The 22,995-nt window shown below is 65.2% G+C and overlaps 1 protein-coding gene across 1 annotated transcript in view; it reads right to left on the bottom strand.

The window, feature by feature from the left end:
* Window positions 1-3,487: 3,487 nt before the first annotated feature.
* MUC5B (mucin 5B, oligomeric mucus/gel-forming) overlaps window positions 3,488-22,995 on the bottom strand; it is a 36,523-nt gene continuing 17,015 nt past the window's right edge. Inside the window, exons 32-55 of the mRNA XM_086679316.1 lie at window positions 19,641-22,884; window positions 19,571-19,596; window positions 17,214-19,458; window positions 17,144-17,169; window positions 12,754-17,031; window positions 11,064-12,399; window positions 10,713-10,894; window positions 10,278-10,449; window positions 9,178-9,434; window positions 8,751-8,937; window positions 8,463-8,667; window positions 8,207-8,382; window positions 8,070-8,139; window positions 7,773-7,873; window positions 7,447-7,478; window positions 6,996-7,176; window positions 6,605-6,709; window positions 6,464-6,501; window positions 5,837-5,953; window positions 5,596-5,682; window positions 5,354-5,476; window positions 5,054-5,099; window positions 4,755-4,863; window positions 3,488-4,345 (exon numbers count right to left, since the gene is read on the bottom strand). Coding sequence (XP_086535442.1) covers window positions 4,141-4,345; window positions 4,755-4,863; window positions 5,054-5,099; window positions 5,354-5,476; window positions 5,596-5,682; window positions 5,837-5,953; window positions 6,464-6,501; window positions 6,605-6,709; window positions 6,996-7,176; window positions 7,447-7,478; window positions 7,773-7,873; window positions 8,070-8,139; window positions 8,207-8,382; window positions 8,463-8,667; window positions 8,751-8,937; window positions 9,178-9,434; window positions 10,278-10,449; window positions 10,713-10,894; window positions 11,064-12,399; window positions 12,754-17,031; window positions 17,144-17,169; window positions 17,214-19,458; window positions 19,571-19,596; window positions 19,641-22,884 — 13,548 coding nt within the window. The 3' untranslated portion in view covers window positions 3,488-4,140. The remainder of the gene's footprint in view (window positions 4,346-4,754; window positions 4,864-5,053; window positions 5,100-5,353; window positions 5,477-5,595; window positions 5,683-5,836; window positions 5,954-6,463; window positions 6,502-6,604; window positions 6,710-6,995; window positions 7,177-7,446; window positions 7,479-7,772; window positions 7,874-8,069; window positions 8,140-8,206; window positions 8,383-8,462; window positions 8,668-8,750; window positions 8,938-9,177; window positions 9,435-10,277; window positions 10,450-10,712; window positions 10,895-11,063; window positions 12,400-12,753; window positions 17,032-17,143; window positions 17,170-17,213; window positions 19,459-19,570; window positions 19,597-19,640; window positions 22,885-22,995) is intronic.

The following is a 22,995-nucleotide window of genomic DNA, read 5'->3' as shown; positions in this document are numbered from 1 at the left end:
CCTCCCTCTCTCTCTGCCCCTTCCCTGCTCATGCTCTGTCTCTCTGTCTCTCTCTCCCCTTCAAAAATAAACATTAAAGGGGCGCCTGGGTGGCTCAGTCGGTTGAGCGTCCGACTTCAGCTCAGGTCATGATCTCCTGGTCCGTGAGTTTGAGCCCCAAGTCGGGCTCTGTGCTGACAGCTCAGAGCGTGGAGCCTGCTTGGATTCTGTGTCCTCCTCTCTCTCTGCCCCTCCCCCACTCATGCTCTGTCTCTCTCTGTCTCAGAAATAAACATTAAAAAAAAATTTTTTTTTTAATTTTGTGCACCCAAAGACACTATCCACAGAGTAAAAGTCAGTGCACATAATGGGTGAACATATATGCAAACGATACATCTGACAAAGGATTAAAATCCAGAAAATACAGAGAACTTCTTGAAGTCAACAACAAAAAAGTCCTAGCGATCCAATTAAAAACAAGGGGGCAAAGGAATAAACATTTCTCCAAAGATGACATACAGGTAGCCAACAAACACACGAAAAGATGCTCCACATCGCCAGTTGTCAGGAAAACGAAATTAAAACCACCGTGAGATACTGGTTCATATCCACCAGGACGGCTAGGATTTAGTGACAGTAGCAAGCAAGGTGATGTGGAAAAATCAGCACCCCCACACCTCGTACGTTACTGGGAACGTAAATTCGCTCAGTCGCCGTGGAAAACAGTATGGCAGTCCCTGAGAAAATTGAAATTAGAGCTGCCACACGATCCAACAATCTGACCTCTGAGTGTAGCCCAAAGGAGGTGAAAGCAGGGTCCTGAGGACACACCCACGTTCGAACCGCATTCTCCACAGCAGCTGAAACGTGGAAGCCACCCACGCGGCCACGGATAAACCAAATCTGATACGTACACACAGCGGAATGGTGCTCAGTCATAGAAGAAGGGAGACGCTGACACCTGCGACATCATGGCTGAAACTGCAGGACGGACACTCGGTGAATAAGCCAGTCGCGAGAAGGCAAGTACTGTGGGATTCTACCCGTGTGAGTTACCTGGTGTCGCGGAAGCCGTAGAGACAGAGGGTAGACGGCGGTTGCCTGGGGCGGGGGGCAGGGCCAGTGGAGAGCTACTGCCTCCTGGGTATAGGGTCTCTCGGTTCCTACAAGGTTAAAAGGATCGTGGGGATGGATGGTGGGGATGAGGGACGGGCGAGTGTATTTCATACCACCCAACTGTGTACTCAAAAATGGTTAAGATGGTAAATTTCATGTTATGTATATTTCATCCCAGCTTAAAAAATTCTTTAGGTGGGAGGCAAAATTGTCACGCTTCTAGAAAATAATCCAGGAGACCATATTTCTGATCCCAAGGCGGGGAAAGTTGCGTGAAATAGGGCCAAGAAGCACCAGCCTGAAAAAAGATACTGGCGACTTTGACGCATTAAAATTGTGAACTCGTGCGTCCCGTGTGTGGGTTTCTGAGAGGCGACGGTGTGGTGTGGTTTCTCTGCCTGTTGGTTAGGTCCCACATGGGGCCTGGTGAGATGCCAGCCTTCTGGGTCCCGGCTTGTTGAAAATGCTGTGTTTTCATTATCGCTTTTAAATGAGAGTTTACTCGCGTGTGGAGTCCAGCGTTCAAAGGCAGTTTCCGTCGTGCTGTTCCCGGTGCTGGTCCCGGTCTCCCTGGGGGGCGAGCACGCGGTCTTGTCCTTCCGGCAGCTCTGAGCTTTTCTCTTTGCCTCGGGACCCTCAGACCTCACCACCTGGCCTCTCCTTTCCCGTTCCCGGCACTCCCTGAGTGCCTTCAGTTCGGAAAGGTCATCGTCATCACATGTCTGTCCAAGTACTGCCCTGTGGCCATGGCCCCCTCTCACCACGGTGCGTCCCCCAAAACCTTTTGTCCAGGACGTCTGTCGGTTTCACTTTCTTGTTTTCAGCTCTTCTATTTTAAAATGTCTTTCTATCTCTGTCGTGGTTTTTCTGTCTGTGGGGGAAGACGTGCCCACTTTTCCATCTGGAAACCAGAAATCCCTTTTCAAAAATATTTAAAGTTTAAGCAACAGTGTTTTGTCTTTATGCGCTGTGTTGGTTTTTATAGCTACCTCCTCCAGGGCCACGGTGGAGCCCTGTGGCTGACGGTGTGGACTCTGGAGTCAGATCTCCTGGACGGAGCCTGGCTTTCACCCTTACTGAAGCGAGTGTTTCCATTGTTTCCATTGCCTCAGTGTCCCCACCTGTAAAGCGGGAGAAATAATGGCTCACGCTCATCGGGTGCCACCCCGCAGGAGCTGCACTTCATGGACACGAGCTCTTGTCCACGGCAAGAGATGCTCATGTTCCCGGTCCCTTAGGAACATGTTTAAATTAGGTAAGAAGTACATCTATTTAAGGAAGAGAGTGTACCGTGGGAATGACAGGCGTTGAAGGAATGCTGTTGTTTTGCACGGGGGTTAACAAAGACTCAGGAAATCAGACCAGAAGTTCAGGGTAAGCTTGCAGAAGTTGGTCCCAAGAGTGGGCAGCAGGCCTCATTTGCTGCACGAGCCGTCTCCGGCCGGCCAGGGCCCAGGGTGACCTGCCCTGGATGGACCTCTTGAGATCGTAGGAAAGCACAGCAGTGGCCTTAAGAGAGCCCAGGCCCTTCTCCCTGGGCCCCCAGCCCCACCTTCCCCTGGCGTGGGGGGTGGGGACATGGGAGCCACACTGAGTGCAGAGGCAGGTCATGTGACTCAGGGAGGGGGAGAGACCCTCCCACTCAGCCCCCACCAGCAGCGTCCTTTGCCTCCCCAGGCGGCAGTACCCCCTGAAACCAGCTCTGCCCACTTGGGGGTCTTTCTCGTCCTTCTGGCCCAGGTAAGTGGGGCGCCTTCTGTGTCTGGTCAGCACGTCTCCTGTCTGCGCCCCCACCTGCTCCCCCATCCTTCCCACACCCACCATGTGCACGTGGCGCTCTCTGGGTAGAGCGGCAGAAAAGAAGGCAGAGATCCCTGCCCCCTGCCCCCGCCTCCCTGGTGAGATGAGAAAAGAAGGGCCCTCGTAGAGCAAGTCGAGGTGGGGCAGGTGCCTTGAAGAAAACACACCGAGTGAGACCCGGGCCGGGGCCAGGCCCTGCAGCGACCAGCAGCTGCCTTGGGGTCTGGGCAGCACGGAGCACCCCTCTTCCGTGTGCACCCAGCCCACGAGGCAGCTACTGCCTGCGCTGACACGGCCCCGGGCTGCGTCCACGCTGCCCGCGGGTTTTCCAGTGTTCCGACACCAGTGAAACAGTCTCCTTATAAATCCCGTGTGTTCGAAATGACGACTCACGCCAGGCCCCAGCCAATTCCCCACAGCCCAAGACTGACCCCGAGGGGCCTCCTTGCCCCTCACCCACCTGTCCCTCCCAGCGGGTCCGGCATGAGCCCTGGGGGTGCTATACAGCCGGAGGGGCCCTGCCTGGCCCACAGACACACGGAGGGGGGCACTCAGTTGGCGGAAAAGACTCCAGGGCCGAGACATGTACACAATGCTCAGCGTTTATTTGCAAGATCGGGGCAGAGTGAGCAGAGGGAGCTCCGACGCCCCCCACCCCTGCCCGGGGCCCTCCTGTCGGCCATGGTAACCCCACGCCTGGGTCCAGACGTGGGCCTGCCTGGCACCGCTCCCTGGAGGCTGCCGGCCTGGCCTTGCCTGGACGGGCCTCAGCCTGAATTCTGCTGCAGGAGGTGGCCAGCAGGAATCTGTTCCCCGGGGCTTTGAGGAGCAGCGGGGGGGGCAGGAGGGGGGCACTCAGGCCCACAGTGCGGGGAGCAGCATGGCAGCTGATGCGCACTTTGCTATGGGGCACACCTCTGACACCAAGAAGGGGGCGAGTCCGGACGGAGCAGGCACTTGTGTCTCAAATGAGGGGTCGGCCCTGATGGCCAGGCAGGTGGCCAAGACGTGCTGAAGGGGCTCCGAGGGCAAGGCCCCCTCCTGGAGCCCCCCTCAGGCAGGCCGTCATGGCACCACCACCTCCAGGGCGCAGGTGTCTCGAGGGCACGGGTGGAGGGTGTGCTCGGACTCCTGCAGCAGGCTGGCCCGGCTGTCCGCGGTCGGGTAGTGAGTGTTCTGGCTCCGGAGGGGGAGGGAGGGAGCTTGTGGGATGGGGTCAGAATGGCAACAGCCAGTGGTGGACCTCTAGATCGAGAAGATGGGGGTGCTGTCCTCGGGAGCCTCGGGAGCAGGGACGCAGGACGCAGCACAGCTGCACTCGTCCACGTGGGTGTAGGTGTGCTGGACCGCTGTCCCATCGGGACACTGCATGGTCACCACCTCCTCGTGAACCCTTGTCTCCTGGCAGCAGGTGCACTGACGCTGCATGGCCTGGGCCTCCACGGAGAACCTGCAGATTTGAGTGGCCACCCTCAGGACCCGCCTCGTCCAGCCCCAGCCACCCAGCTCTTGCTTCCTCTGGGGCCTGGAGAGGATGGCTCCCGCCCACTCACGGGCAGCCCTGAGCTTGTCCTCGGAGCACCGGGGGCTTCTCTGACCTGACCTGGGACAGCGCTCAGGGTCACCGAGCTCTGACCTTCTCTGGTCAGGCCCCCTCCCTTCTTGGAACCAGCTCATCAAACTAGCTGATAGGGACAAGACCCTCCTCCCTCCAGGAACCACCCCCCCCCCCCCCCAGGGTCTTGAGCCAACATCACATCCTTCCTTCTGCTCTCCCGGCCTACTTGCTCCACCTGGCAGAAGCCAGGGCGGTCTGGGGCGGGGAGGGGGCCCTTGGGAGGGGCGCCGGCCTCGCTCACTTGGACACTCCTGGGCACGAGCCCTCGCAGAAGGTGACGTTGACCGGGGCCTGGGTGGCGCAGCCCTGGTGTCTCAGGACCGTCCTGTTGACCCGGACTTGGCAGGAGTCTGGGCGGAGGGAGGAAGGGCGGTGGAGGTGCGGGAAGGGCTCTCCCCTGACCTGGGCCGCTCCTCCCACCCTCGGGAGCCCCGCGCTCGGGGTGGGGTCCTGGGGCTAGAGGCAGCTTGGGGCAGAAATCAGTGCATAGAGACTGGGAGGGGCTGGAGGGTGGGGGCAGGTAGGCGGGCCTCAGCTTACCCACTTCCTCACAGGAGTAGCAGCAGCCAGTTTTCCTGAGGATGCCCTGCAGGGGTGGGGGAGACAGAGCGGGGGTGGGGGGGGGGGCTGGGGGCTGGGCAGGAACTCCCAGGAGTAGGAGCGCGGGCGGGGTCAATGGGGCCGAGCGTGGGCGGGCTTCCCAGGGGTGGGGCGTGGCCTCCTAGGTGGGGAGTGGGGAACCGGGTGGGCGTGGCCCTGGTGGGGCGTGGCCTCCGGGGACGGGCGTGGGCGGGGCCCTTGGGAGGGATCTCCAGGACGCGGGCGGCCCGGGACACACACCTTGCAGCTGGACGGGTCCGGGCAGGGCAGCGGCCTCGGGGTGAGCACGTGGAGCCCGTTCTTGGCGTCGCAGCGGTACTCCGTGCAGTTGTCCACGAGGCTGCTGACCCAGGTCTCGTTGGGCTGCAGAAATGCGATGGGGAGGGTGGAGGCCCACCGGGGAATGAATTTATCTGGTGGGCTGGGAAGAGCTGAAGGGAAGTCTCCCCTGGAGGGGGGGCGGAGACTGAACCCCCTCTTACCTGGACCAGCCGGCCGTCCGGCGTGAGACACGCTGTCTGCACGCACTCCCCACAGCACTGTCCGTCCACCTTCTGGTACCGGAAGCCCTGAGGGACAGGGATGGTTACATCCTCACCCCCAGGCCCCCTCCCCAGCCCTCCTGAACCCCACCCATACCCTAAGGGCCCAGCGACCTCCTTAGCAACCTGCCCAGGGCTGCCACCAGGCAGGCACTACGGGCGTCTGCCCAGGAGGGTGTACCTGGGGGCAGGTGGTGCTGCAGCTGTCCTCCTCACACTGCACCGTTGGGTGCTGGGTGTCCACGGACAGGCAGGTGCATGTGTGGCAGGGAGTGACCGCTGGGAAGGTTGCACCGATCTGCAGTGGTTGGGGTGAGGGGAGGCAACATTGAGGGCACAGGCCCGGGGCCAAGACCCTTCCTTGCTGCTGGCTGGGCGGCAGGAAGGGAAGGCCTACAGAAAGTGGTTTCTTTGTTCTTCACATAGAATTCTGCATGTACCCCCTGGCTGAGCATAGACCGGGGCAGAGGCAGGGAAGGCAGGCAGGCTGGAGGGGGCTGGGAGGGCATGGTCCTACCCCAACCCTCTTGCTGTGAGGAGGCTCCGGGGAGACCCTGAACCTAAGCTCTCAGAGGCAGGCATTCAGCCCGTGGCCCTCCCAGGCCCTCGGCAGACAGTGCCGCGCCTGTGTCCCCCTCCTTCATGTCTCCACCAGGCTCTACAGGACCCAGAGCCCCGTGCTTATCTGCTCTCAAGCAGGAGGCTGCAGTCAGGGCTGGGCCTGTCCAGACGAGGGGTGGAGGTCCCCTAGCCGAGGTGCGGAGCCCAGGGCCCCACCCACTGCCCCCTGGCTCAGCAGAGCCCTTACCCCATAGGCGGTGCCATTGTAGGTGCACAGCTTAGGTCCTGGAAGGAAAGAGAGGGCTGAGCACCTGCCCAGGTGCTAGGGGGAAAGCGCTCACCCTCCGCCGCCCGAGTCCCACCCCAGAGAATCCCCAGCTCAGCTCACGGCAGCTGAAGGTGGGGCAGCAGTCGCCCTCCTCCTGGGTGGCCACCAGCTCCTCTCCCGGCACACATCTGGGTGGGCTCTGGGGGCAGGTGGTCGTGTTGCAGACTGTGGGAGAGTCGGGGCGCTGTCAGGGGCACCCCTGCAGCTCCCCTTTTCTGGCTGCGCCAGCTCACAGTCTAGGGGAGTTTCTTGCGACGGTCGTATTTTTTTCCTGGGGGTTGAATCTTCTGGGTTCCTGCTGGATCCCCTCGCTGTACCCAGCCACAACCAGAAGCCACCAGCCTCGTTTTAGGTAGAAAAATGAAGCACCAAGAGGCCCACCAACTGGCCCACCAACTGGCCCCCTCCTCGGCCCTCCTCACCCTGTGGCCAATGGGGGCATGGGGCTCACCGCACAGCGTCTCCAGGCAGCACGGCTTGTCAGCCACAGGCCTGGTCACAGTCACCAGGCCCGCCCGGCTGCACTGCGGGGGCCGGTCCCGGGCTTCGCACAGCACGGGCGTGCACCGCACCGACAGGGAGCCCTCGTGACACACGCAGTCCTGGCAGTTGCTGACCCACCGCTCCCCGGGCTGGAAGAGACCAGTCAGGGTCCCTGGAGACTCCCAGACGGTGCCCTGGCTCTTGGGCTGCAGCCCTCAGTGTGGTCATGCCAGGCTTTGGCCTCTCGCTCAAGCTGCTGTCTCTGCAGCAGCCCGGGTGACAGGGATGTGTCGCACACCGGGGCACCCCACGCCAGCCCCCCACAGGGCTTCCTCGGGCAGAGCAGGGTGCCCTGAGATGGGGCTTTCCGTCCCATTGCTCAGGCGAGGGGGCAGGTAGCTGGGGGGCAGAATACTCACAGATTTGGGAAACCCGTCTGGTCCCACACAGCCTGCAAGGGGAGAAGGGAGGGGAAGATCACTGGGGGTGCTGGGTTCCAGACCCAGTGGGCAGAGACCACAGGCCCTGGGACATGTCTTTGCGGGCCTGGCTGCCCCCACCCCCAGCAGAGGCCTCTTCTTCCCGCTGGGGACACAATTCCCTGGGGAACTCGGTGTCGCCGCCATACTGCGCCCTCTGTGGAGTGAGCACCCAGGAGGGACGGTCCTGGACTGGCGTCTTCCCACCCCAGAGCTCCCCCTGCAGCCCTGTAGCTCAGGTCAGGGCAGCCGAGGCGGGTGCTTACCGCACTCGCGCACGCAGACGTTTGTGTGCGTGTTGAAGAGGGTGTGTCCATCCGGGCAGAAGCAGCCTTCCGCCAGCCCCTTGCCCACCTCGCTCCGGCGCCTGCAAGGACAGGAGGGCATTCCTAGGACCCTCGATCCACATGAGTGCAGTCCTAGGGGTGAGGGCCGAGGGCAGGGTGGGCTGCTGGGGTTGGCCAGCTGCCCGGGGCCACTCGGGAGCGAAGGCTCAGAGATCGGGGTGGGGGAAGGGAGCCCCAGGCCCTTTGGTGCCCCCGGACCTCGCAGGCAGGCTTTACCTGGAGTCGCAGGACACGGGCTGTGCGGGGCCACACGGCTGGTACACCTTGCCGGACGGACAGGTGAAGTCTGGGGACAGAGACAGGTGTCAGGTGGGCCAAGGAGGCCAGAGCCCCCAGGGGCCGCCCCGACTCACTGCACAGCCCGCCGGTGGCGTCGCGCCAGCTGCTGCACACGCCCTGGGCACGGCAGAGTGCTGCGTAGGCCTCCAGGCTCTTGCAGGGCGCCTGGCGGTCGGCTTGGCAGCCATCACTGATGCAGGAGCTGAAGAACGGGCCCGGCGGGATGAGGCCGTGGCACTCTGCGAAGACCCTGTGGGCAGGGGCGGTCAGAGGCCAGGGCAGAGAGCAGGTCACTGTCCCAGGACCACCAAACCCAGAGGAGAGACTCACGGGCTCAGCAACAGCTCACAGAGAGGTGCTGGGGGGCATGGGGAGGAGGTGGGCGTGGCGGGCACCGGGGGCTGGGGGGTGGGTGCCCCGCAGTCCTCCCCGCTGCTCTCCCTGACCAGCCAGGTATGGGCCATGTCTTGGCAGGTGGGGGCGGTGGTGCCGTCTGGCTGGCGGCAGTCGTCTGTCTGGCTGTTGGTGCAGGTGCCTGGGGAGGTGGGGCAGCAGGGTCACGGTCTTGCCCTTGCCCCTCCCCCCACCTGCGCTGAGGCGGCTGTGGCCCCCACTCACCGCACTGGCCCTCCGTGTTGTGGCTGAAGTGGGTGTAGGGCAGCCGGACCTGGAAGACGTGCCCGTCGAAGCTGATGCTGACATTAAGGGCAGGAATGTCGATGCCCATCGTGGTGGTGCCTGTCACGGACACACTCACGCCATTCTTTGCAAAGCCCGGGCTCACTTGCTTTCGGTCAAACAGTATCTGAGGACATATCAGGGGGTGGGGGTGGGGGATCCATGATCGGGTGGTGGGGCGGCAGGGCCTGCCTTGGAGGCTCTCCCTCCCGGGTGCTGGGGCCCCAAGTCCTTGGGGGAGTCCCAGCTGGCTGCGTTCGGGCCCCCGGGGCGTCATGGCACGCCCTTTGCCCTTCCAGAGGCCCCTCCGGGGGCTGACCTCCAGGCCTGCAGGCCTTCCCCAGTGATGCAGGGCAGGGCCACTCACCAGGGGCTCCTCCTGCCCGTTGGCGCCGGTGCTGGTGGTGAGGATGACCTCCGTGGACTTATAGCGGGTGCTGAGGGCGCGGGGACACTGGGCAGTGGCTGAGGTGGCCCCACAGTAGTAGTTGTGCATGTAGATGCTGAGGTTCCCGTGGCGCGGGCGGATCTCCCGCATGAGCACGTGGGTGCAGTTGTCCACGAAGGAGTAGGAGGTGCCGTCAAAGGTGTTGTAGTGAGAGTTACCCCAGCCGCTGCACAAGCCTGCGGGACATGGGCAGTCCCCTCACCCCAAAAGTGCCACCTGGGGGAGCCACTCAACTGCCCTGGGCCTTGGCTGCCTCTTTTTTAAATTTTTTTTTTTAATGTTTATTTATTATTGACAGAGAGAGACAGAACCTGAGCAGGGGAGGGGCAGAGAGAGGGAGAGACACAGAATCCGAAGCAGGCTCCAGGCTCTGAGATGTTCAGCACAGAGCCCGACGCGGGGCTCGAACTCACAAACCGCGAGATCATGACCTGAGCCGAAGTCGGACGCTCAACCGACTGAGCCCCGCAGGAGCCCCTCGGCTGCCTTTTTTATAAAATGGGTGAGTAGGCTGGATGGTGGCCCTGAAGGATAAGGACATGTCCCCAGAGCCTGAGAATGGACGCTTATTTGGGGAAAGGGTCTTCATGTCAGTAATTACGTTAAGTATCTAGAGGATACCATCCCGGATTACCAGGGTCACTCTAGCCCAGTGATACGTGTCCTTTTAAGAAAGGAGTGGCCACAGGAAGGCCGAGCCACGGCTGGAGGCCCGTGGCCACAAGCCTAGGGATGCCTGGAGCCCCCAAAGCTGACAAGGCAGGGAGGGCCCTCCCTGCAGCCTCAGGCATTCCTGGTGTTGTGACCCAGTGTGCGGTCCTCACTTCTCCCGGAACCTGCCGTCCAGGCGTCCAGGGCCCAGGCCGGAAGTGCTCCCAGACGGCAGCTCCATGAAAGACGCCCAGAAACCCCGGGGACAACGGCGCGGCTGCTGCTCCCGTGTGCACACCCACCCCCCGTTCAGGAGCCCCTTCCATGTGGGGGGCTCCCTGCACACCCCCCGGCCCCACCCAGCTTACACTCGCACTCAAAACGGAAGTCACACGGCTCGCTCCCCTGCCACACTCTGACTGGCCGATGCCCATTCACGCAGCTCACACTGGCCGCTGACTTCCGCTCCAGAAGCACCATGCGGTTGTTGCCTTCACACCGGGCCACCGTGCAGTCCGGCAGGGTCCAGGACTCGTTCACCTGGGAGACAGAGGGTACGGTGCTCGCTGGCTGGGGGCTACGAGACCTGCCACGTGGCCCTGCCACAGCCTCAGGTCCCTCGTTGCCCAGGGCAGGCCCTGTGTCCTGGGCCAGCCCCAATCCTTGGCGCCTTCCTCCGGCACTACCCGTGGAGGGGTGAGCGGGGGTCACCCACAGCCCCAAGCAGGGCAGGGCTCAGCCCCCAGTTGGTTGCCCAACCCCAGGCACACAACAAAAAAAGGAAGCACAGGCAGGGAGCGCACCTGTCGGGGAGGGACAAGGAGGTCGCAGGGAGGAGCTGCAGAGGAGGGGGACAGGGGGGCCGAGGATGCTGGGGGTGAGTAGGTGGGGCAGGTGCTCTGGAAGCGGTCAATGTCACAGCGCTGGTTGCAGATGGCAGAGAAGTGGCAGCCCGCACTGTCCGTCTTATTGTAGACCACATCCCCTGTAGAGGAGAAAATCACCAAGGGGATCACGCCAAGTTTAGCTCAGGAGAAGGTGGGGCTTGGACGGCACCACCTGAGTCGCAGGAGGCACACGGAGGGGCCCCAGAGACCCAGGGTCTGAGTGCCCTGGGTGGACAGTTGGAAGGAACCAGGAGCTTCCTCACTCACCGGGAGAGAAGAGCTGCCCGTATGCCCGGCAGAGGCAGCCGGTGGTGAAGTGTGTGCTGCTGGATGCTGGGGGCCTCGGGGTGGTGACCACGGAGGTGGACGAGGTCCACACCATGACAGGCAGGGACGTGGAGGCAGCCGGGGAGGGGCCCGGGGCAGTGCTCGGCGGGGAGCTGGTGGCCTCGGTCGTGGGGGGCGGTAGGGAGGTCCTGGTGCTGGAGGTGGCCCCGGCGGTGCTGGGCACGGTGCCGGGGAGGCCGGACGAGGTCTCGGTGCGCCACGTCGGGGACGCACTGACCCGGGTGCTGGGCGGGGAGCGGGAGACAGTGGTGGGCGTGGTGGTGGGCATCGCCGAGGTACGGGAGGTCTTCGGGGACAGGGAGGGGGCCGTGGTGGTGGCGGGGGTGGTGGCGCAGTGGCTGTAGTCCTCACAGCAGAGCAGTCGCGCGTGGAAGTTGTGGCAGTAGGGCAGGGGCCCCGGCTGCTCGCGGTTGCGGCACACCAGCCCAAAGCTCACGTTGCACTGGACCACCTGCCCCACCTCCTCCAGGGGCGCATCGGGCACCTTCTCTGATCGGCACTCGATGTCCCGGGGCCGGTCACAGAAGACGTGCCCGGCCAAGCGCCAGACCGCGAAGGTCTCGAAGTCCCCGCCGTCGGGGCCCGGTATGGGGTAGTCCTCGTCGAACCAGTCTGTCCACGCGCACCGTGGCCTGCAGCCCGGGGAGGATGAGGGGGCCAGCGTGTGCGTGGTGGAGCCGGACTGTGGGGCTGTGGAGAGCGGCGTGGTCCTGGAGGTGGGCCTGCTGGGCCGGGACGAGGGGGTGGCCCGCCCACTGGAGGTCACCACAGGGACCGTGGTGGGTGCGTGGGCTGAGGTGGGCTTGCTGGTCGTCGTGGGGATGCCCGGAGAGGAGGAGGGGCTGGGGCTGGAGACCCTCTCTGTGATCCTGGCAGAGGGAGGAAGCGTCTGGCCGGTGGCCACAGAGAGTCTCTGGGTGGTCTGGGGGGAGGAGGGACCTGGCTGGGAGGTGGGGACAGTGACCCTCCAGGTGGTCCCAGAGGAAGGGGGAAGGGTCTGGGTGGTCCTGGGGGAGGAAGGACCTGTCTGAGAGGTGGGGAGAGTGACCCTCCAGGTGGTCCCAGAAGAAGAAAAAAGGGTCTGGGTGGTCCGATGGGAGGAGGGACCTGGCTGGGAGGTGGGGACAGAGACCCTCTGCGTGGTCCTTTGGGAGGAAGGAAGGATCTGGGTGGTGCCAGAGGAAACAGAAAGGCTCTGGGTGGTCCCAGGGAAAGTAAAAAGGGTCTGGGTGGTCCCAGGGGAAGAAGGAAGTGTCTGCATGGTCCCAGGGGAAGAAGGAAGGGTCTGGGTGGTCCCAGGGGAAGAAGGAAGTGTCTGCGTGGTCCCAGGGGAAGGAGGAAGGGTCGGGGTGGTCCCAGGGGAAGAAGGAAGGGTCTGCGTGGTCCCAGGGGAAGAAGGAAGGGTCTGGGTGGTCCCAGGGGAAGGAGGAAGGGTCTGGGTGGTCCCAGGGGAAGAAGGAAGTGTCTGCATGGTCCCAGGGGAAGAAGGAAGGGTCTGGGTGGTCCCAGGGGAAGAAGGAAGTGTCTGCGTGGTCCCAGGGGAAGGAGGAAGGGTCTGGGTGGTCCCAGGGGAAGAAGGAAGTGTCTGCGTGGTCCCAGGGGAAGGAGGAAGGGTCTGGGTGGTCCCAGGGGAAGAAGGAAGGGTCTGCGTGGTCCCAGGGGAAGAAAGAAGGGTCTGGGTGGTCCCAGGGAAAGAAGGAAGGGTCTGGGTGGTCACAGAGGAAGGAGGAACGGTCTGGGTGGTGGGGACAGTGACCCTCCGGGTGGTGGCAGGGGAGGAGGGGTGCGTGGCCGTTGGACCCGGGCTGGTGGCCCGGGGGGTCATCGTAGTGGTGGCCAGGGTGCTGGGACAGTGGCTGTAGTCGTCACAGCAGAGCACGCGGATGTGGTAGTTGAGGCACATCTTGAACCGGCCAACCTGGTCACGATTGTGGCACACCAGACCCTCGCCCAGCCTGCACTGCACTACCTGGCCCAGCTCCTGCAGGGGCACGTCGGGCAGCAGCTCGGCCCGACACTCCAGGTCCAGGGGCCGCTTGCAGATGGCTTTGCCGGCCGCCCGGATGTTGGCATACGTCTCAAAGTCCCCACCGGAGGCCCCTGGCACCGGATAGCTCTCGTCTAGCCAATCCGTCCAGGCGCAGCGAGGCTCGCAGGCCGTGGACCCGACTGCTGGTGACGTGGCCGTGGAGGCGACTGTGGAGGAGCCCAGGGCGGTGCTCGGCGGGGAGCTGGTGGCCTCGGTCGTGGGGGGCGGTAGGGAGGTCCTGGTGCTGGAGGTGGCCCCGGCGGTGCTGGGCACGGTGCCGGGGAGGCCGGACGAGGTCTCGGTGCGCCACGTCGGGGACGCACTGACCCGGGTGCTGGGCGGGGAGCGGGAGACAGTGGTGGGCGTGGTGGTGGGCATCGCCGAGGTACGGGAGGTCTTCGGGGACAGGGAGGGGGCCGTGGTGGTGGCGGGGGTGGTGGCGCAGTGGCTGTAGTCCTCACAGCAGAGCAGTCGCGCGTGGAAGTTGTGGCAGTAGGGCAGGGGCCCCGGCTGCTCGCGGTTGCGGCACACCAGCCCAAAGCTCACGTTGCACTGGACCACCTGCCCCACCTCCTCCAGGGGCGCATCGGGCACCTTCTCTGATCGGCACTCGATGTCCCGGGGCCGGTCACAGAAGACGTGCCCGGCCAAGCGCCAGACCGCGAAGGTCTCGAAGTCCCCGCCGTCGGGGCCCGGTATGGGGTAGTCCTCGTCGAACCAGTCTGTCCACACGCACCGTGGCCTGCAGCCCGGGGAGGATGAGGGGGCCAGCGTGTGCGTGGTGGAGCCGGACTGTGGGGCTGTGGAGAGCGGCGTGGTCCTGGAGGTGGGCCTGCTGGGCCGGGACGAGGGGGTGGCCCGCCCACTGGAGGTCACCACAGGGACCGTGGTGGGTGCGTGGGCTGAGGTGGGCTTGCTGGTCATCGTGGGGATGCCCGGAGAGGAGGAGGGGCTGGGGCTGGAGACCCTCTCTGTGATCCTGGCAGAGGGAGGAAGCGTCTGGCCGGTGGCCACAGAGAGTCTCTGGGTGGTCTGGGGGGAGGAGGGACCTGGCTGGGAGGTGGGGACAGTGGCCCTCCAGGTGGTCCCAGAGGAAGGGGGACGGGTCTGGGTGGTCCAGGGGGAGGAAGGAACTGTCTGGGAGGTGGGGAGAGTGACCCTCCAGGTGGTTCCAGAAGAAGGAGGGGCCTGGGTGGTCCTGGGGGAAGAAGGAAGGATCTGGATCGTCCCAGAAGAAGAAGAAAGTGTCTGGGTGGTCCGAGGGGAGGAGGGACCTGGCTGGGAGGTGGGGACAGAGACCCTCTGGGTGGTCCTTTGGGAGGAAGGAAGGATCTCGGTGGTGCCAGAGGAAAGAGAAAGGCTCTGGGTGGTCCCAGGGGAAGAAGGAAGGGTCTGGGTGGTCCCAGGGGAAGAAGGAAGTGTCTGCGTGGTCCCAGGGGAAGAAGGAAGGGTCTGGGTGGTCCCAGGGGAAGAAGGAAGTGTCTGGGTGGTCACAGAGGAAGGAGGAACGGTCTGGGTGGTGGGGACAGTGACCCTCCGGGTGGTGGCAGGGGAGGAGGGGTGCGTGGCCGTCGTCCGCGGCCCAGGAACCTGCGATGACCTTTGTCCTGTGCTGCTGCTGCTGCTGCTGGTGGGCTCAGGGACCGCAGAGCTGGCACAGTGGCTGTAGTCGTCACAGCAGAGCACGCGGATGTGGTAGTTGAGGCAAGTCTGGCCTCCTCTCTGCCGGTTGTTCCTGCAGATGAGTCCGTAGTTGACGTCACATCGTAGCACCTGGCCCAACTGCTCCAAGGGCACGTCCGGGAAGAGGACGGCCTGGCACTCGATGGCCTCGGGATCCGCGCAGAGCTGGCCGCCCGTGTCCTGGATGTGGTAGTAGGTCTCAATGTCGCCCCCGAAGCGGCCGGGCAGGGGCTGGTCACTGTCCAGCCAGCCCGTCCAGCGGCAGGCGGGCTGGCACGGGGAGGTGGCCGCGGTGTGGCCCGTGCTGGGCGCTGTAGGACTGGGGGTCGTTGGGGACCAGACGGTGGTACTGGCAGCCAGTGTGGGGGTCGGACCCGGGCTGGTGGCCCGGGGGGTCATCGTAGTGGTGGCCAGGGTGCTGGGACAGTGGCTGTAGTCGTCACAGCAGAGCACGCGGATGTGGTAGTTGAGGCACATCTTGAACCGGCCAACCTGGTCACGATTGTGGCACACCAGACCCTCGCCCAGCCTGCACTGCACTACCTGGCCCAGCTCCTGCAGGGGCACGTCGGGCAGCAGCTCGGCCCGACACTCCAGGTCCAGGGGCCGCTTGCAGAGGGCTTTGCCGGCCGCCCGGATGTTGGCATACGTCTCAAAGTCCCCACCGGAGGCCCCTGGCACCGGATAGCTCTCGTCTAGCCAATCCGTCCAGGCGCAGCGAGGCTCGCAGGCCGTGGACCCGACTGCTGGTGACGTGGCCGTGGAGGCGACTGTGGAGGAGCCCAGGGCGGTGCTCGGCGGGGAGCTGGTGGCCTCGGTCGTGGGGGGCGGTAGGGAGGTCCTGGTGCTGGAGGTGGCCCCGGCGGTGCTGGGCACGGTGCCGGGGAGGCCGGACGAGGTCTCGGTGCGCCACGTCGGGGACGCACTGACCCGGGTGCTGGGCGGGGAGCGGGAGACAGTGGTGGGCGTGGTGGTGGGCATCGCCGAGGTACGGGAGGTCTTCGGGGACAGGGAGGGGGCCGCGGTGGTGGCGGGGGTGGTGGCGCAGTGGCTGTAGTCCTCACAGCAGAGCAGTCGCGCGTGGAAGTTGTGGCAGTAGGGCAGGGGCCCCGGCTGCTCGCGGTTGCGGCACACCAGCCCAAAGCTCACGTTGCACTGGACCACCTGCCCCACCTCCTCCAGGGGCGCATCGGGCACCTTCTCTGATCGGCACTCGATGTCCCGGGGCCGGTCACAGAAGACGTGCCCGGCCAAGCGCCAGACCGCGAAGGTCTCGAAGTCCCCGCCGTCGGGGCCCGGTATGGGGTAGTCCTCGTCGAACCAGTCTGTCCACGCGCACCGTGGCCTGCAGCCCGGGGAGGATGAGGGGGCCAGCGTGTGCGTGGTGGAGCCGGACTGTGGGGCTGTGGAGAGCGGCGTGGTCCTGGAGGTGGGCCTGCTGGGCCGGGACGAGGGGGTGGCCCGCCCACTGGAGGTCACCACAGGGACCGTGGTGGGTGCGTGGGCTGAGGTGGGCTTGCTGGTCGTCGTGGGGATGCCCGGAGAGGAGGAGGGGCTGGGGCTGGAGACCCTCTCTGTGATCCTGGCAGAGGGAGGAAGCGTCTGGCCGGTGGCCACAGAGAGTCTCTGGGTGGTCTGGGGGGAGGAGGGACCTGGCTGGGAGGTGGGGACAGTGGCCCTCCAGGTGGTCCCAGAGGAAGGGGGAAGGGTCTGGGTGGTCCTGGGGGAGGAAGGACCTGTCTGAGAGGTGGGGAGAGTGACCCTCCAGGTGGTCCCAGAAGAAGGAGGGGCCTGGGTGGTCCTGGGGGAAGAAGGAAGGATCTGGGTCGTCCCAGAAGAGGAAAAAAGGGTCTGGGTGGTCCGAGGGGAGGAGGGACCTGGCTGGGAGGTGGGGACAGAGACCCTCTGGGTAGTCCTTTGGGAGGAAGGAAGGATCTGGGTGGTCCCAGAGGAAACAGAAAGGCTCTGGGTGGTCCCAGGGGAAGTAAAAAGGGTCTGGGTGGTCCCAGGGGAGGTAAAAAGGGTCTGGGTGGTCCCAGGGGAGGTAAAAAGGGTCTGGGTGGTCCCAGGGGAAGAAGGAGGTGTCTGGGTGGTCCCAGGGGAGGTAAAAAGGGTCTGGGTGGTCCCAGGGGAAGAAGGAAGTGTCTGCGTGGTCCCAGGGGAAGAAGGAAGGGTCTGGGTGGTCCCAGGGGAAGAAGGAAGTGTCTGGGTGGTCACAGAGGAAGGAGAAACGGTCTGGGTGGTGGGGACAGTGACCCTCCGGGTGGTGGCAGGGGAGGAGGGGTGCGTGGCCGTCGTCCGCGGCCCAGGAACCTGCGATGACCTTTGTCCTGTGCTGCTGCTGCTGCTGCTGCTGCTGCTGCTGCTGCTGCTGGTGGGCTCAGGGACCGCAGAGCTGGCACAGTGGCTGTAGTCGTCACAGCAGAGCACGCGGATGTGGTAGTTGAGGCAAGTCTGGCCTCCTCTCTGCCGGTTGTTCCTGCAGATGAGTCCGTAGTTGACGTCACATCGTAGCACCTGGCCCAGCTGCTCCAAGGGCACGTCCGGGAAGAGGACGGCCTGGCACTCGATGGCCTCGGGATCCGCGCAGAGCTGGCCGCCCGTGTCCTGGATGTGGTAGTAGGTCTCAATGTCGCCCCCGAAGCGGCCGGGCAGGGGCTGGTCACTGTCCAGCCAGCCCGTCCAGCGGCAGGCGGGCTGGCACGGGGAGGTGGCCGCGGTGTGGCCCGTGCTGGGCGCTGTAGGACTGGGGGTCGTTGGGGACCAGACGGTGGTACTGGCAGCCAGTGTGGGGGTCGGACCCGGGCTGGTGGCCCGGGGGGTCATCGTAGTGGTGGCCAGGGTGCTGGGACAGTGGCTGTAGTCGTCACAGCAGAGCACGCGGATGTGGTAGTTGAGGCACATCTTGAACCGGCCAACCTGGTCACGATTGTGGCACACCAGACCCTCGCCCAGCCTGCACTGCACTACCTGGCCCAGCTCCTGCAGGGGCACGTCGGGCAGCAGCTCGGCCCGACACTCCAGGTCCAGGGGCCGCTTGCAGAGGGCTTTGCCGGCCGCCCGGATGTTGGCATACGTCTCAAAGTCCCCACCGGAGGCCCCTGGCACCGGATAGCTCTCGTCTAGCCAATCCGTCCAGGCGCAGCGAGGCTCGCAGGCCGTGGACCCGACTGCTGGTGACGTGGCCGTGGAGGCGACTGTGGAGGAGCCCAGGGCGGTGCTCGGCGGGGAGCTGGTGGCCTCGGTCGTGGGGGGCGGTAGGGAGGTCCTGGTGCTGGAGGTGGCCCCGGCGGTGCTGGGCACGGTGCCGGGGAGGCCGGACGAGGTCTCGGTGCGCCACGTCGGGGACGCACTGACCCGGGTGCTGGGCGGGGAGCGGGAGACAGTGGTGGGCGTGGTGGTGGGCATCGCCGAGGTACGGGAGGTCTTCGGGGACAGGGAGGGGGCCGCGGTGGTGGCGGGGGTGGTGGCGCAGTGGCTGTAGTCCTCACAGCAGAGCAGTCGCGCGTGGAAGTTGTGGCAGTAGGGCAGGGGCCCCGGCTGCTCGCGGTTGCGGCACACCAGCCCAAAGCTCACGTTGCACTGGACCACCTGCCCCACCTCCTCCAGGGGCGCATCGGGCACCTTCTCTGATCGGCACTCGATGTCCCGGGGCCGGTCACAGAAGACGTGCCCGGCCAAGCGCCAGACCGCGAAGGTCTCGAAGTCCCCGCCGTCGGGGCCCGGTATGGGGTAGTCCTCGTCGAACCAGTCTGTCCACGCGCACCGTGGCCTGCAGCCCGGGGAGGATGAGGGGGCCAGCGTGTGCGTGGTGGAGCCGGACTGTGGGGCTGTGGAGAGCGGCGTGGTCCTGGAGGTGGGCCTGCTGGGCCGGGACGAGGGGGTGGCCCGCCCACTGGAGGTCACCACAGGGACCGTGGTGGGTGCGTGGGCTGAGGTGGGCTTGCTGGTCGTCGTGGGGATGCCCGGAGAGGAGGAGGGGCTGGGGCTGGAGACCCTCTCTGTGATCCTGGCAGAGGGAGGAAGCGTCTGGCCGGTGGCCACAGAGAGTCTCTGGGTGGTCTGGGGGGAGGAGGGACCTGGCTGGGAGGTGGGGACAGTGGCCCTCCAGGTGGTCCCAGAGGAAGGGGGAAGGGTCTGGGTGGTCCTGGGGGAGGAAGGACCTGTCTGAGAGGTGGGGAGAGTGACCCTCCAGGTGGTCCCAGAAGAAGGAGGGGCCTGGGTGGTCCTGGGGGAAGAAGGAAGGATCTGGGTCGTCCCAGAAGAGGAAAAAAGGGTCTGGGTGGTCCGAGGGGAGGAGGGACCTGGCTGGGAGGTGGGGACAGAGACCCTCTGGGTAGTCCTTTGGGAGGAAGGAAGGATCTGGGTGGTCCCAGAGGAAACAGAAAGGCTCTGGGTGGTCCCAGGGGAAGTAAAAAGGGTCTGGGTGGTCCCAGGGGAGGTAAAAAGGGTCTGGGTGGTCCCAGGGGAGGTAAAAAGGGTCTGGGTGGTCCCAGGGGAAGAAGGAGGTGTCTGGGTGGTCCCAGGGGAGGTAAAAAGGGTCTGGGTGGTCCCAGGGGAAGAAGGAAGTGTCTGCGTGGTCCCAGGGGAAGAAGGAAGGGTCTGGGTGGTCCCAGGGGAAGAAGGAAGTGTCTGGGTGGTCACAGAGGAAGGAGAAACGGTCTGGGTGGTGGGGACAGTGACCCTCCGGGTGGTGGCAGGGGAGGAGGGGTGCGTGGCCGTCGTCCGCGGCCCAGGAACCTGCGATGACCTTTGTCCTGTGCTGCTGCTGCTGCTGCTGCTGCTGCTGCTGCTGCTGCTGGTGGGCTCAGGGACCGCAGAGCTGGCACAGTGGCTGTAGTCGTCACAGCAGAGCACGCGGATGTGGTAGTTGAGGCAAGTCTGGCCTCCTCTCTGCCGGTTGTTCCTGCAGATGAGTCCGTAGTTGACGTCACATCGTAGCACCTGGCCCAGCTGCTCCAAGGGCACGTCCGGGAAGAGGACGGCCTGGCACTCGATGGCCTCGGGATCCGCGCAGAGCTGGCCGCCCGTGTCCTGGATGTGGTAGTAGGTCTCAATGTCGCCCCCGAAGCGGCCGGGCAGGGGCTGGTCACTGTCCAGCCAGCCCGTCCAGCGGCAGGCGGGCTGGCACGGGGAGGTGGCCGCGGTGTGGCCCGTGCTGGGCGCTGTAGGACTGGGGGTCGTTGGGGACCAGACGGTGGTACTGGCAGCCAGTGTGGGGGTCGGACCCGGGCTGGTGGCCCGGGGGGTCATCGTAGTGGTGGCCAGGGTGCTGGGACAGTGGCTGTAGTCGTCACAGCAGAGCACGCGGATGTGGTAGTTGAGGCACATCTTGAACCGGCCAACCTGGTCACGATTGTGGCACACCAGACCCTCGCCCAGCCTGCACTGCACTACCTGGCCCAGCTCCTGCAGGGGCACGTCGGGCAGCAGCTCGGCCCGACACTCCAGGTCCAGGGGCCGCTTGCAGAGGGCTTTGCCGGCCGCCCGGATGTTGGCATACGTCTCAAAGTCCCCACCGGAGGCCCCTGGCACCGGATAGCTCTCGTCTAGCCAATCCGTCCAGGCGCAGCGAGGCTCGCAGGCCGTGGACCCGACTGCTGGTGACGTGGCCGTGGAGGCGACTGTGGAGGAGCCCAGGGCGGTGCTCGGCGGGGAGCTGGTGGCCTCGGTCGTGGGGGGCGGTAGGGAGGTCCTGGTGCTGGAGGTGGCCCCGGCGGTGCTGGGCACGGTGCCGGGGAGGCCGGACGAGGTCTCGGTGCGCCACGTCGGGGACGCACTGACCCGGGTGCTGGGCGGGGAGCGGGAGACAGTGGTGGGCGTGGTGGTGGGCATCGCCGAGGTACGGGAGGTCTTCGGGGACAGGGAGGGGGCCGCGGTGGTGGCGGGGGTGGTGGCGCAGTGGCTGTAGTCCTCACAGCAGAGCAGTCGCGCGTGGAAGTTGTGGCAGTAGGGCAGGGGCCCCGGCTGCTCGCGGTTGCGGCACACCAGCCCAAAGCTCACGTTGCACTGGACCACCTGCCCCACCTCCTCCAGGGGCGCATCAGGCACCTTCTCTGATCGGCACTCGATGTCCCGGGGCCGGTCACAGAAGACGTGCCCGGCCAAGCGCCAGACCGCGAAGGTCTCGAAGTCCCCGCCGTCGGGGCCCGGTATGGGGTAGTCCTCGTCGAACCAGTCTGTCCACGCGCACCGTGGCCTGCAGCCCGGGGAGGATGAGGGGGCCAGCGTGTGCGTGGTGGAGCCGGACTGTGGGGCTGTGGAGAGCGGCGTGGTCCTGGAGGTGGGCCTGCTGGGCCGGGACGAGGGGGTGGCCCGCCCACTGGAGGTCACCACAGGGACCGTGGTGGGTGCGTGGGCTGAGGTGGCCTTGCTGGTCGTCGTGGGGATGCCCGGAGAGGAGGAGGGGCTGGGGCTGGAGACCCTCTCTGTGATCCTGGCAGAGGGAGGAAGCGTCTGGCCGGTGGCCACAGAGAGTCTCTGGGTGGTCTGGGGGGAGGAGGGACCTGGCTGGGAGGTGGGGACAGTGACCCTCCAGGTGGTCCCAGAGGAAGGGGGAAGGGTCTGGGTGGTCCAGGGGGAGGAAGGAACTGTCTGGGAGGTGGGGAGAGTGACCCTCCAGGTGGTTCCAGAAGAAGGAGCGGTCCGGGTGGTCCTGGGGGAAGAAGAAAGGATCTGGGTCGTCCCAGAAGAAGAAGGAAGTTTCTGCGTGGTCCCAGGGGAAGAAGGAAGGGTCTGGGTGGTCCCAGGGGAGGTAAAAAGGGTCTGGGTGGTCCCACCGGAAGAAGGGAGGGTCTGGGTGGTCCCAGGGGAGGTAAAAAGGGTCTGGGTGGTCCCAGAAGAAGGAGGAAGGGTTTTGGTGGTCCCAGGGGAAGAAGGAAGGGTCTGGGTGGTCCCAGACAAAGGAGGAAGGGTCTGGGTGGTCCCGGGGGAGGAGGGACCTGTCTGGGAGGTGGGGACAGTGACCATCGGGGTGTTCCTGGGGGAAGAGGCCTGGGACCGGGTTACTGCTCTGGTGGAGGCCCCTGGTCCTGGTGACGTCACAGCCCCAGCGGCAGTGCTGCTGGTGCTGGGGGCCGCGGAGGTGGGGCAGTGGGGCGAGGGCTGGCAGCAGAGCGCCCGGACGTTATAGTTGAAGCACATGTTGAACTGGCCCTTCTGGTCCGCGTTCCTACAGACCAGCCCTGTCTGCAGGCTGCAGCTGATCACCTGCCCGATCTGGTCGATGCTGACCTCGGGGTAGCTCTCTGCCCGGCACTGTACATCCTTGGGCTCCCAGCACAGCTTGCCCCCGGCGGCCCTGATGTTGTCGAAGGTCTCCATGTCCCCGCCCTCCACCCCTGAGGTCGGGAAGTCCACGTCAAACCAGTCTGTCCACTCGCACTGGGGCTGACAGCCGGTCGTGCCCTGGCCGGTGGTGGGCCCGGTTCCCGGGGTTCCCGGCGACGTCTTTGTTGTTGGCGTGGTCGTCTCTGTGGACGGTGGGCTGATGGTGCCGGTGCCGGTTGCGCCCGCTGCTCTTGTGACGGTGGGAGCCACATGGGTGGGCGTCGTCCCTGACGCCAGGGTGTGTCCCGTCGAGGGGTGCCACGGGGTCCCCTGCGGGCTCGTCCGAGTCCACGGCCTGGCGGCGGTGGCGGCGGTGGCGGTGGGCTCTGCGCAGTGGTCGCGGCTGCAGCAGAGCACACGGATCCTGTAGTTGTAGCACATCTTGAACAGGCCCGCCTGCTCCTCGTTCCTGCACACCAGGCCGAAGCTGGGGTCGCAGTGCACGTGCTGGCCCAGCTCTGCGGGGCTCGTGCCGGGGAAGATCTCGGCCTGGCACTCGATGTCCTCCGGATGCTCGCACACGGCCCCTCCTGCCCTCCTGATCTTGTCATAGGACTCAACGTCCCCCCCGGCCTCCTCGGACTTGGGGTAGTCCTCATCGAACCACTCCGTCCACCGACACCGGGGCTGACAGGCGGTGGTGGCCGAGGCCGAGGAGCTTAGTGTCCAGGTCCCTGTCGTGGTTGTGGCCCCCGTGGACTGGACGGTGGGGGCCCGCGTGGACTGGACGGTGGGGGCCCCCGTGGACTGGACGGTGGGGGCCCCCGTGGACTGGACGGTGGGGGCCCACGTGGACTGGACGGTGGGGGC

Source organism: Puma concolor, chromosome D1 (genome assembly GCF_028749965.1).
Source record: "Puma concolor isolate L17-30 chromosome D1, mPumCon1.1.hap2, whole genome shotgun sequence".
NCBI lineage: Eukaryota > Metazoa > Chordata > Mammalia > Carnivora > Felidae > Puma > Puma concolor.
Note: the sequence above shows the minus strand (reverse complement) of the source record. Positions and strands in the feature narration are given on the sequence as shown.